This window comes from Anser brachyrhynchus (genome assembly GCF_964034855.1).
Source record: "Anser brachyrhynchus genome assembly, chromosome: 16".
In the NCBI taxonomy this organism is placed as follows: Eukaryota; Metazoa; Chordata; class Aves; order Anseriformes; family Anatidae; genus Anser; species Anser brachyrhynchus.
Genome location: NC_137734.1, coordinates 12,554,850 through 12,569,016, shown reverse-complemented (window position 1 = coordinate 12,569,016; position 14,167 = coordinate 12,554,850). Strand labels below are relative to the sequence as shown.

The 14,167-nt window shown below is 42.2% G+C and overlaps 1 protein-coding gene across 11 annotated transcripts in view; it reads right to left on the bottom strand.

The window, feature by feature from the left end:
- The window catches only part of PTPRT (protein tyrosine phosphatase receptor type T), a 582,374-nt gene that overhangs the window by 85,945 nt on the left and 482,262 nt on the right, over window positions 1–14,167 (bottom strand). For all 11 annotated transcript variants that reach the window (XM_080557602.1, XM_080557611.1, XM_080557610.1 and 8 more), the window contains one exon: window positions 11,648–11,684. In XM_080557602.1, coding sequence (XP_080413728.1) covers window positions 11,648–11,684 — 37 coding nt within the window. The remainder of the gene's footprint in view (window positions 1–11,647; window positions 11,685–14,167) is intronic.

Below are 14,167 nucleotides of genomic sequence, written 5' to 3'. Positions count from 1 at the left end.
CGTTATGTGTTCAGAGCTATTTGAAGATCATAGTCCTTCCGCACTGATCTAATTTTTTTTTGGTTTTTCAACCCTTTCAGGATTCTCATAAAGAGGTCCAACATCTTGTAGACAGAACACGATATAAGCCATGTATTCATGGGAGATAGTGTTCTTGTGACACTGCAGAGGTGCAGAGAGCAGAGCAGGAGCAAATGCGCTCTTCACATGTGCTCACCAGCCCACGAGAAGTCAGGTTTATGGTTCATCGAGCAGGGACAGCTTCAGTAATCCGCTCACAGGCACCCAACGTCTAATCCGGCTGTGCTGCTGTGGATACAGAGATACCTGAATTCCACACTATTTCAGTAAGGTGCAACGACTGAAAAAATGGTTTGATGTTGTGCCAGATTCTTGGGGCTTTCATCGTCTTTTAAGTTCCCCCTTGCTTCAGATCACGATTAAAGCCGGAACTGTTGCGGCTGATAACTTAAGGACAGGAATTTTGAAATCCAAAATGAATTCCAGTGGAGAGAGCTGCCATTTGTATTCCAGAGTTAGATCTTTCAGAAGGTTTCTTCAGCTGAAAGTGTTTCTGTCCGCAAGGAAGAGCTGACATGTTTAGCTACTTTGAGCTGGACAATGGCTTGCAAGTGATTCCAACAGCAGAAATTCAAGTTTTTGTCAGTAATAATTGAAGAGGAGACTATGCCCTTCTATGCTCGAAAGTGAAAAAGCTTCCACTTACCAGCAAGTATTCACCTGTAGCATTATACATTTCTAGAGTGAAATTCATATCTACTTTAAACCCTCTTAATGCTCATGCAAGGTAAGTAATAAATTACACTATCTACTTTACAGATCTGGAAAGATTAAGGATATGCCTTTGGTATCACACAGCAGAGCTGAGGATTGACATTTCTGGACCGACACACTGTGACAGTGCTATCAGACCACACAACTTCTCACAGACAAAAGGAAAAATAAAAAAAGGGAGAAACAGAAACAGCAGCTAAGTGAAAAAAGACACAGTGGCAATCTTTCACCTAGCAAGCTGGGGACAGATATGTTATTTGAAAACAATAAGCCACAAGATATAAAGTGATCTTCTCTGCAGAGGTGGCATACTAAGCGCATCTAGGAAAGAATGATTATTAAGTGTATAAGCAGGACTGATAACACAAGTTTCTTCTATAAGGCATACTTCACAGAGTCTGATTTGAAACAGTATTTAAAGCAGCAATTACAAGATTGCATTAAAAATGTAACTGGCAGGGAAAAGAATTCGAAAAAGCCATAGGCAGGAGGTAAAGACTGGTATTTAAGTCAAATTTGCAACTGGTGAGGGCATAAAGAACAAAGTCCCACAATGGAAGTGGTACCACAACCAGCAGCAGCACCACTGCATAGGAGAGAGAAGTATCTGAGACCACAGCAAGAGTAGGAAAGAAAGCAAATGAAATGGCACGGGACAGGTGGGTCAAACACCTGGGGGTAAACAAACCAACCAACAAGGCAGAGCAAGTGTAAATAACGGAGGGGCAAGTAAGCCTAGCAATGACTACGTTTGGTCTCAAAGTTGTAACAACAAAGGATATAACTCCTCTGGGCAGAAAGCCACTCTTGAAACAAAAACTAATCAGAAAAATTACTTCAAAGCAATAATTAACCCAGAAAAAATTAATGAAAAGTAATGGGTTAAAAGTCATTATGAGTTCAAATAAGCTGCTCAATTAATCAGAGTAATTTCTTTGCAGCATATAATGTCTTGGCAGCATGCTGAATGTAAAATTTCTTAATAGACCTAGAGGCTGATTTTCAAAAGACAGTTATTCTCAAATCACTTGTAAACATGATTTCCTTTTATTTTTCTTTCCTTTCATGGCACTTTCTATGCAAGTTGCCTACAAATTATTAAAGCATCTCCACACGTACAAATGTTTTCCCCTGTTTTCATATCCAGATTGTATCTAACCTCTGAAACACCATCTCAGATAGCCAGATACCTCTAACAAAAACATTGAGACAAAGGTGGAAGGGCACCATTCCCTATCTCGATGAAGAATACCTGCTAGCTAGCCCTCTGCTCTGGCTGCCTCATTCATGGGCTGTGTCAGGCAGAACCGCCTGCAGCACACCAGAGCACTGGGACGAAGAGCTACCCGCAGTGCCGGCGCTTCTGCGTATTGTAAGGGACCAAAGTGAGATGGAGCGTGTCCAGAGGAGGGCTACGAAGCTGGTGAGGGGCCTGGGACACAAGTCCTGTGAGGAGCAGCTGAGGGACCTGGGGGGGTTTGGTCTGGAGAAGAGGAGGCTCAGGGCAGACCTCATTGCTTTCTGCAACCACCTGAAAGGAAGGTGTGGGGAGCTGGGGGTCGGCCTCTTCTCACAGGTAACTAGTGATAGGACTAAAGGGAATGGCCTCAAGTTGCACCAGGGGAGGTTCAGGTTGGAAATGAGGAGATATTTCTTCTCAGAAAGCAGTCAGGCATTGGGACGGGTTGCCCAGGGAGGTGGTGGAGTCACTGTCTCTGAGGGTGTTCAAGGAAAGGTTGGACGTGGTGCTTAGAGACATGGTTTAGTGGGTGACATTGGTAGTAGGGGGATGGTTGGACCAGATGATCTTGGAGGTCTTTCCCAACCCTAATGATTCTATGATTCTAAGGCAGATTCTACTTCAGCTGCAGCTTTGCTTGTTGCAATTCATCAAAAAGGAACACCCCCAACACGATCACTAGACATCACGTCACTACGCCAGTCTTCCACCTCCAGTTATTAAAGACTGCAAACAGCACAGGCCTACTCACTCTGGCTTACGAGTACAATGAGACATTCTCATTTCTTTAAAGAAGCTCAAAAGGAGTGGAAAGAATGATGAGAGCCAAAAGCTTTCAACCATATTGTAAGTGGAGAGAGCAACAAAACAAAGCAGTCTTGGAGAGAAAGACAGACCTGAATTTATATGAGGGATTATCAGGCATACAGGTTGAATCTGTAGGAGGATGAGGGTAAACACACAGCGAGGAATCAAGATTAGTGTTACTATACTGAATGAGAATTAAAAAACAGCAGTAAGAGAATAATTGATTCTAGAGATTCCAGGCAAATCTACCACAAAGGCTTTTCTTCTCTCCTTCTGTTTTCTTCCTCTCTCTTCAGAAGAGAAGCACTTAATTTGTGCTAAAGGCAGATATATGGCCCCAAGAATGAGAAAGGTTACTACGTTTACTTGAAAGAAGAGCTTGGATAAAGAGCAGCCGTTGCGATGTCTACAAGTGATGTGATGGTTCAGAGGGTGATAGCACATTTCCATTTTAGCTCTCCACTTTTGCAGAGCTATTTAAAATTCAGCTTTCAATTATAAAAATGGAAAAAGGAAAAAAAAAAAGTAGATGTTCCAAAAGTCCAAATTTACAGACGTGACTTAATTTTTGTATGGTCTTATATACACAGAGAGGAGAGAGATCTATCTTTTGACCAATACAGACAAAAACATTACCGTGCATGACGACGCCACGGATGTGTAACAGACATCACACTCTACGAATAACAACTAATTAACCTTTGCACCAGCCACTTCCCATTAAGCACCTACTCTGCTCTCATCATGGTGATCATTAAAAATCCACAGCCAGACCAGCTGCAGAAATTACAAAAACAGTGAGCAAAGTCCAGAGGTGGGTATATAATGAACGCTGAAATCGGGCCACCTCTGAGCCTGGCTGGTCAAAGGTGCTTTAAGCACCACGGTGGCCTACAAAACCTGTGCCGATAACACCTCACCCGTAAGCGGACTGAGCAGCATGCAAAGGAGGATACTCGCCGTTTTACAGTAAAAAGGGAGTCGTGTAGGCAATGCATTAGGGAGTCTGCATATACACACTCTACGTGTGCTGCATGAAATACTGGGAAACCTTCTGTACTTTGCCGAGTTGAAGCTGCACTTTCAGACATGTCTTGAATGAAGATTTTTATTTTCTGTCTACAGTGGTATGAAGAAATGGTCTGTTCCACACATACCACTTTTATGGCATTGTCACCTATCCTGATGCTACCGTGTAGTTTTTTAAATGTCCAGTTCCTGGAAGAAACTGAGAAGCTACTGTGTTAATAATAACCTGATTCTGAACATGGGCTGAGAAACCCATTTAAGGAAAAAGAAACAATCTAATTGTAATAGCCTTGGGTTTGTTCATGCCTTTGAAAATGCTATTTAAGGACACTGACAATAATAATTGCTCATGAAAACCGTTTTAAATGATCCACAGTACCTGAGCAGCAGTCGCTGTTCGTGTCATGCCTCAGCTGCTTCCAATGCATCTCCACATATAGGGAAATGCAGAAGAAATACCAACCACCCCACTAAGGTGATGGAAACACATAAGGGTTAGGAATATGCAACACCATTGTCCTCTGAAACAGGGCCCCCCTCCTCCTGTTCCTCTGTCCTCAAGCTCCCCTACATCCACCCCATCACTCAGGCCCTGTGCAGGAGGCTTCAGGGGACATTCAGACAGAGAGGGAAAAAATACCTGAATTTCACAAGCAAGTCATCATCCATTGCTTCCTGCGTTCAAAACCAAACCAAACCAAACCCTAACTGATTTGCCTGTCACTTCTGGTTTTAATGCCCAGCTTTTTCTCCTCATTTTTAATGCCTTTTTCTCCTCTTTTGCCTGGCTACTGGTTCAGCTGCAAACAAAGGTTTGATTGTCTGCCCACAACCAGTCACAACCACAACACAGGGCTAACAGCATCCCTTCTCACCAGGCAGTCCTGCTGAAAGGGGACAACAGCCCCCAGGGCACCCCAGGTAAATCCATGCCTGCGCTGATTCCAGGAGGACTTGGCTCCCGCTACGATAACCACTTTTATCCTGAAAACCCTTCTTTGCTGGAACAGCTCCGAGTATCTCCCAGCAGTGGACGCTTTCAATTACAGAGGCGATGTTTTGCACAGTCTGCTGTTGCTAATCTGTTCCAAATCTTACCTTAAACATTGTGCCTGTCTTTCTGCCTCTCCCTTCCCACTGTTTATTTTAATTGTGGAGCCCTAGTTTTGGGGTCTGTCAGCGCAGCAGAGCTCTGGAATAGACAATGTCCTCGAGAAACTGGGCCGCAGTTACCAGACTCAGTTCACTTGTGGCCTCATCCAGTTCTGCACCAGCTTCTTCACTCATTAAGTGAAGTTGGTTCATTAGCTCCCTGGGTTAAGGATGCTCCCAGAACAGAAATTTTAAATCCCTCTGTGTCAGTCTCAGTACCAAATTTGATGAAAATAAAGATGCTCACTAGTTGAATGGGCATCAAAATGCCAGGAAGTTTGATTTGTCTTCCCAGCAGGGAATATTTTTCAGTAAGAGCAACATAAGTGTGTCTGTTATTAACAATTAATTAGAGTGATACATGAACTTATGCTAAAAAATAACTTTTAGAAGGCTGAAACTTGTTCAGGGTTACAGAAAAAAAAAGCCATTTTCATGCCTCCAACTTAAAAAGTGTGATGAAACTCTCTGAAATAAATAGCACAAAACAAAATAGACCTGTCACAGGAATAACATTCCAGTGTATCAAAAGACAAAAATGCAATAACAAACAGAACTGAAGTGGGATTAGATCTGTTTAAAAAATACATTATCTGTCTACAAAACTAGAATATATTTCAGAAAAAAAAAGAGCCCTCTTAAATTTGAGGGAACAAAAGCTATTAAGAAACAGCTTTCACATGTAGCAAAATTGGGTACAGTAGGAATTTTTTCCTCCTAAATTTTCCAATTTTTTGCACTTTTATTCCTCTGTGATTTCATTGGTCACCTTTCAGACTCAAGCTCATGTCCAAGGTCTCAAGATTGCTATACACTCATCATCAAGGCAGTTCCCTTTTGCCGGTATTAATCCACTACAAAAAAACAGGACTATTTATCTTAACCTTAAAAACAATTGAGCTACAGAGTAATCCCAGTACCTTTTTGCCCCATTATCATAACAGCCATCCTTATGTGTAAATTAATTGTGGAGTAATAAAGTCATATATGTGTACGTATACAGAGGGATAACCACGCAGCACTGGAAGAGGAACATTCATACAAAAACTTAATCTATCCCAAAATTGAAAGAAGACCCCTCCTTTCCCATCCCTTTACATTAATCACACACAACTCCACAATGTCCCAGCATGTCAGCCTATGCCTATCAAGTTAAAGCAGCAGAAACTGTTTCTGCAAGCTGATGGGTTTCTCTTCTAGACTGACATTTTCTGGGGTGAAGCAGTGGTACTGGCTCCAGTGTTACGCACTATGAGGCAAGTTTAGGACACACAGACCATCAAGTTCAAACTGTAAAATCCTCCAGAAGCTCTGAGCGTCTCCATTTCTGTGAATGAGCTTTATACCATGCTACTGAGGCTCGATTCCACAAGGTCTCTGATTCCTGCAGAAGTTTGTATGAGAAGTACTTAAAGAATCAAGCCTTCATTTTCCTGTCATCACCTCTTCAACAGCAGAACCAGGCTGTTGAAGCCTAAGTGTAAGCAGCAGCCCCACGAAACGCAGTAGCTACTTTGATGCAGAAATGCTAGATCATCCCCACGCATGCTCAGCCTCTGCAGAGGGCCAGCAAGGGGTCCCCGGGCCTCTTCAGCCACGCTCAAATGCTCGTGTGAAGGTTTACGTGCTGCCTGGGTCCCCAGCTGACCCTCTGCTCAGGCGTCATCTGATCCACATCAGTGCAGAAGTGCTGCATAAAGGAAAGCCCCCTTTATAGTGTAGATTGAATAATTGTAAAAGCATTTTGCCGTGCAAACAAAATATGAAACAAGAAGTCAGGAAGCTGCTCAGACTTCTGGAAGTTTCAGCAGTCTTCCTTTCCCTGAGCTGATAATCACCTGTGCTCGAGAGGTTGGGCGGGTTTCGCGTGGTCACCTCTTGCCTACCTATTGCTGCTAAGAACAAGCAAAACCGTTCCCAGGCAGCATGCACAAGAAAAAAAAAAGGAAAAAAAAATAAAAATGTACCTCATAATGGTTATTATTCTTTCATTTGCAAGAACTCACAATTTTTAAAAAAAGCAGAAATAAATATCAAGAGATAAGGAACCATTAATGAGCCCTCTGCCTTGGTTTCAATTACACTGTGAAAGTAATTTAATGCACTTTAAGAATACAAGAGGTAATCGCTCTCTTTGGTAAGAGGTTGCAATTTTCTCTAATAAAGTGTCAATATAAATACGTTGTTTTAAAACAAAGAGAACAAGTAAGTTATTTCAGAAAGAATGGGACGTATTAAAACAAATGCCATCAAGGAAACCAAATGGCAAAATTAATAAACAAACAGGTTGAATGCAAATTGTATGGCAGAGAGCTAATAAATTGGAATTTAATTATAAGCTTATTTTTAAAGAGTGTTTTATGCTAATGATATGCATCCAAGTGACTAATGCTATGAAAGATGACATTGCACCAGTAATTTAAAAAGAGAAGTAGCCCGTCTGAGGAGAGATGTTTATGGCTGGAAGTGGCCAGAAATCTGAGACCAACGAAACTGAAATTAAACACATATGTAGACACAAAAGGTTAATGTTGCTTGAGGATTGAAAACTCACTGGCAAAACATGAAATGGCTACACAGACTGGGCAAACACAGGGAGCTTTCTGATGGACTGTCAAATGTCACCACAGCAAAGGCTGATGACAAGTCTCTGCCACTGGCCCCTTTCACTGACATCAGCCACTCGTACCGAGAAACCCGACAGGAGGAAGCGAGCTCAATCCATGCACCTGCCTGCCTGGGCACCTGCCTGCCTGGGCACCCACCAGCTCTGCTCTGGAGGGTGCACTACTGGTGCCACGACCTCGTGCTCTGACATGCTGACACCCTCCCTGACGCTGAAGCCAACACACAAAGATATGAGAGCTTTCTTGGGACCACGAGGATCAAGTTCATCTAACAAGGAGCAGCACACAGGGAAAAACCTGCTGAAGAGGGCACCCCATGACAGATGAGAAGTAGCTCCTGTGTGGAGCTGAGCTGACCAGGGGTTGATGTGAGCAGTCTATGGTGAAAATGACATCTCAGCAACACAAAACGGGAGGAGGACAAAGTGGGAAAAATCCAAAAACTAATGGACTAGAACACTTTTTGAAAGAGTTGTCTAAATCCATTTTATTGGTCTTGAGGCAATGGGACATACACAGCAAATTGCCTCTCAGCCTGCTGAAGTAGCGACAACAGAACAGCCTCACGCACTTCTCGAGTAATTAAAGCTCCTCAGCTTCTGAGCAGGTGCCTTGCAGCAACACCCAAGAAGTGTTGCAATCCCCCAGTACCACACTGCCTAACACTTTTTATTGCTTAATTACTCCCACACTCATGTTTCCTGCCCTTGCTAATCCAGCACTTCAGGAGAATACTTGCCACGCTTAAACATGACTTGATTCTAATCTTCCTGTTACTGGTGTAAATCAGAACCCATTTCACTAACACTATTGGAGCTACTGCGGTGTCAAATATCTAGGAATGGAAAAAACTACGCCAATAGCCAGAAATGAACTTTTAGTCTGGCACCAGTAGTATGCGTCTATTTTCTTGTGTCAATTTGAGAAAACAAACAAACAAACAAACAAAAACAACCAAAAAAACCCCAAACTATTCATTTTCTTTTGTACGAAGTCCAAGTGGAGCTTTAGAGCTGTCAATGCTGAGATTAGCCTAGCTAATTTCAGCCTAACTCCAAAAAGTTTATTCTTCTTGCCTCTTACTGAAGACACCACAGTGGTATCTTTGCTAGCAGCTCTGATCATTTTGTCCAGGGGAGAACACAGGCTCGCTCATTCCATCCTCAGAGACAGCAATGCAAATGAAGGTAAATACAGGGCAATGCTATTAAAGATAATCAACCTAATGAGCAGACAGAAGACATCACAGACAGAGTAGGTCAGCTAGAACATCCCCACTCTCAGTCTTTGGTCACATCACAGTGTAATTATAGCTCTGTGAGTTCCTCTGTTTCTCCACCCCGTAGAGATGGGGCAGATACAAAACCCCTCTACAGGGGTTTGGATGCTGGGTGGCTGAGTCCTTCTGTTCATACAGAGTTGATATAAGGATGGAATACAGCCCCATGACATACAAAAATCTTAAATTATGGAAAATCTACAAACCACAAAACCATTGTTTAGCTACTGTTCAGCTGCCAGCAATGGACTGTTAATGGTCTGTTAAATTATTAAGGCTATAAATCTGCCTGTGGTGCTATGTTGCTTGTGTGCTGCAGCCAGCACTATATGTTTGGAAAGCCAAAACTGGTATAAAATTAGCCACAGCTACATTCCAGTGTCAGTTGTTAATGGTCAGACATTAGAAAATACAAAATTGCCACACTCAGAGCAAGGACAGGGAGCGTGGAGATTTCTACAGAATTTTCCACACTCCACATATAAAGAAACAAGACGTGCCTATAAATCAAAAGCCACATCCATCCAGACAGTAATCAACACTAGAGCTACCATAATTTTTTTTGTCCTTTCCCACTCATGTCAATCAAGAAAAATCCTAAAGAATAAGATCACCAAAAAGTTCTAAGCATCCTCAGGCTCTACCCATCTCTCTTATTTTTCTTATCAAATTAATATTAGTAATAGATCGTTTTTTAAAAGGAGCCATCCTTCAGAAACAATAGAATAAGGGTAGCTTGCTGACTCTTCTTCATGACCTAACAGGTTAATGAAAATTAAATCCATTAGCGGAAGTCAGTTCAGGGTCAAACACTTATGTGAGCCTTGTCTGAAGTACCCAGATCAGACAGTGCAAATCAAAAGATCACTTAAAAATTGAACTTTTCAAGCTATCAAGCTATGTAGCTGTTGTTTTTTTTTTTCATTTGAACAATAATCATAAAGCAAGTATCTTTTCTGTTAACGTGACAACATTCATCCACCAACTCCAAAAACAGCAACCACTAAGGTGGGAGAAGCTACAGGTTTCTAAAAATGAATTAATCCAGTTTCTCTGAGCTCACGAAGAGACCTTCAGGCATGCTCTGGGAAAACCCTGGGCAGACTCTTTTCACCCAGACTTTACCCACTCCTGCTCTTTATCTTTCTACCACCAGAAAGCCAAAATAAGATGCCCCAAATGGTCACACCACTACCCATAGACCAGAAAAACCAAGGGGGAATGGACAGGAGACTGAGACACACAGAATGTCAGTAACCCAGAGAAATGAATTAAAGGAAGATTTTATGAGGAACTTCTAAAGAGGAAACAACAAGAGGATATAGGGACCACCAGAGCCATAAATGAAAGGGAGAGAGGGCAGAAATTGGCTTTCCTCCTTGGCTTTCAGTGGTGACACAACCGCTTACAGCCCTCCCAGGCTGCAGCACCAGGTCTCAGCACTGACTGCAGCTGCACAGGTGGGAACCCCACGCAGCGCCTGCACCCCGATGCACTGCCCTCAGGAGTGCACTGGGCAGTGGCTCCACATCAAGACAGAAAACGCCCTGCTGCTACCCAGCAGCTGTTAGCTGGGGCTCTTTTGATCCCTCCCAGCTCCTCAGTAAGTGCAGAAGTAGAAGTGAACGTGAGAAATTAACTAGAATTGACTCCTGTTATTGCAACAAGGCAGGAGTGAGAAGAATGAAGAGTGGAGGGTGAAACAGGGTGGTGCCTCTTAGGGAAAAGGGCCTTGGGTTCCTGCCCATTTTTATTTTTTTTTTTTAAACTCTAGAAATACTCCCCAGGCAGTAATGGTTCTTCCACATTACAACAAAGAAGTGAGAACACAAGATACATTCCCCTGTTTGGGAAATGGAGAGCTCCCTCTAGCATGGCCCATGGTAATTATCCTATAATTTCCTTACAACTCATTTTGAGACTTGATATGTGTTGAGGAAGTCTTTTTACAGCTACTCTGTTTGTGTTACAAGTAAATTGCCTTACCGACACCTTTGCTGGCAAAGTGTTCCCTGGGGTGATTTTGAAGTCCTTAGAAGAGTTGTTAAAAGCATCTCTAAACTCCAAGAAGTAACCCAGACATTGTCATCATTGGTCCCCCAAGAGCTACACCTTATGAAGCAGCCTGGGGATCAAAGCATTGCATCTTAACAACATTTTGCCAAATCATTTGTATCTGGTTTGCTCAGTGATAACGCTAGGTCTATTCTGAACGTAATGCAATGAAAATAAGAAATGTGCTCTATGAGTTTGCTGAATTATACCATGAAAATGGTGTGATATAAGAATTGTGCCCTGCTGTGTTCAAGGTCAGGATTTTCAAAACCTATTAAAAGTCAGGCTTACATGAGATCTTCTTTTACTTATCTACTTTATGCAGTTACGGAGAGAACGAAATTAATCGGAAGCTTTTTCAGTCACATTCTGCCAATAGCAAGAATGGTCCTCAGGGCAGGAAAGCTGTCGATAGAACAAGGGAAAGGAGGAACCACAGAGAGAAATACCCTGTCTTCAAAAATAACAGGGTCTACACACATAGTGAAGTGGCTCTGAAAACATGTTCGGTCTTCAGTATCTTCCTTCAAAAATAAAATAATAATAATAAATAACAATAATAATAGGCTTCCTCCATGAATAGTAACCGTAATCAAGTTGTGTCACCACTGCAGCCTTTATATTACTGGCACTGTGCTTCACAGGAAGAAGAGACCCACATACCTTTCGTTGCCAGCCGGACACAGTTGATTTTTGTTTCCTGCAAATAAAAAAAAATAGAAAAAGGAAAACATCAAGGTGTGTAATTTGCCCATCTGCTACAAACATACATTCCTTATATAAAGGTACGAAAACAAATAAGCATTTTTATAATACTTCACCTCTGAAAATACCACCAACAGTTTGAGTTGCAGAAAATACTCCATCCTAACGGACTCACATGCAGCTGCTTCTCTAACTGTTGGGAAGTTAGAGTGACACGTTTCCACACTCAGTGTGTGAGTGATGGGTCCTGCATAACTGCCTGATTAACTAATAGAATTTACCAGCTAAATGACCTGGTCTGTAATAGGCAGACAAGCTTTGGGTCAAAAGCACATGCATCTGTACATCTAATTTTCATGCACCATTACTGCAAATTGGGTATTTATTTAAACACATGGCAAACAGACACCTAAACAGTCATTTGAATATTTCAGCTCTCTGATATGTATGTGAAGCAAAACAGCATGCTGTATGGCTAGTTCTGCCAAATGAGCCATTCAAACACAACCCCAACCACTGCAGTTTTTCACTGCAGAGCTGGGATAAAACCCAACGCTTTTGTGCAATCCACCTCAGAGTCCGCAGATCTGTGTAAACAGGAGCTTGGATCTGAACAGCAACACTGTATTATTTGGCTTAACTAAAAGCTCAAATTCAGCAGCCTTCTCAGGCCATCTCCACTGAAAATAAATCCTTTCTGGTATCCCAAACTCCCTATCCTGCATCACTTACTGGCATGGATTGCTTCTGTCCAATGTACCACTGCCATCTTAGTGTGTTACCTTGGATAAAAACCTGACTTTGTCAGGCAGGAATCTGCTGCTGGGTTTTCTTAGCACTTTATGCCTTTACATGCTCCTGTACATGTCTCAGGTGTAATGAATACTGCATAAATTACCGTACGGAACAATACTACATTAATATGGATACTGTCTGGACCCTGGGAACAACATCCTAGCAAGCGCACTGCTGAGCACCTTGTTCCAGCCTCAAGCAGTAAGATGAAGACCGTGAAGTCTGAATTTGTTCTTACAGAGAGGGAAGCTGCTCCACCGGCAGCAGGCCCTCCTCAGCTCCAGCAGAAATGGGCAGTCCCAGCGTGCTGCTCCCCCCACACTTACATTGCATGCAGGATTGGGAAAACTGCAGGACCCACACGCTGGGGAAAACAAGACCAATTTCCTCTGACCTCTTTTCATGCCCTCCTCACAAAAAGCAGCCTCACAACTGTTCTTTCCCAGCCACACAGCCCTCAGTGAGGCACTGAGTTATTGTTTGTCCCAGCAAACTGGAGGCATCTCTTTGGTGCGCTGACCTCTCTTCTCCCTCAAAAAAAGCTCCTCTACACAACCTGTACAGCTGTTGACACTGCAAAGTCAACACGACTGTACAACTTCGCTCCACGTTCATCTCTGCCTTGTGTATAACCAGCTCGAACCACCAGCTATTCTGGAAATCAAAAATCTTTATTACTAGTGATGTTATATGAAGCAGGAAAAACACAGCTTTATTTTCAGAGCACAGTCTGAGCAAGTAATGCTGGGAATCAGAAGACAGATCTGATGTACTTTGCAATCTGAGTAAAGATGACCTGGAAAATCAGTAATGAAAAATAAAATAAATATTATAAATACCAAGATAGCATTTTTTTGCAGTCTAAGAGTCAGTCGGCACTTGCACACATTGCGTTGCGGACAATTTTCTTGTGCATCTATTGAGTTCTGCTAGCTCCAAAGTGCAACGAAAAGCTGGAGAAACTTGTCAATGTTGAGAAAAGAAGAGGTGAGAAAACAAAAAATGAAATCTCGTCAATGATGCTGTAACTGATCTCATTTGAGCATGTGCATATTCCTGCACATTACCCTCCCACAGGGTAATTTGAGCAGACAGGATGCAGTGTGTTCTGTTTGCATTTACATCTACTAATTGCTGTATTTAGCACAGCTAATCGCAGTTATTAGAAGACAGTGATCTGGCACTGCCAAAAGCAAGAGTAATCAATCGCCAAAGGAACAAGACATCTGGACTTCAGAAATTTATTTCAAATTGTGTCTTCTGAGAAGGAAAACATAAAAGAAACCTGCACAGACACCAGGCATCCAGCTACCAGGGATGCCAAGTCTGAAGAACAGAGCTCAGCCCATATTCCTGATGAGGGCTGATTATTCCTCTGATTTCCATTGACCACCTCATTGATCAACCCACTGCTCATCTCTTTGGTGTCTCACAAAAAATGAGTTCTCTTTCCATTTACTGTATTTTTCTTTGATTGGTACTGGCAATTGTCTGTCTGAACTCTTTTGCCAATAAACAGAACACATTTTTATCTCAAAACAGTAAAAACCATTTTCCCATAATCACATCTGTTTTCTGAAAAACTCTTCTTGATTCAGACAAGGTGTTTACCTCCTCACAGTAAAGATGCTTCTGTTTAACCAATAGCAAAACAGGAATAAATAATCCATCCAGATGGCTTAA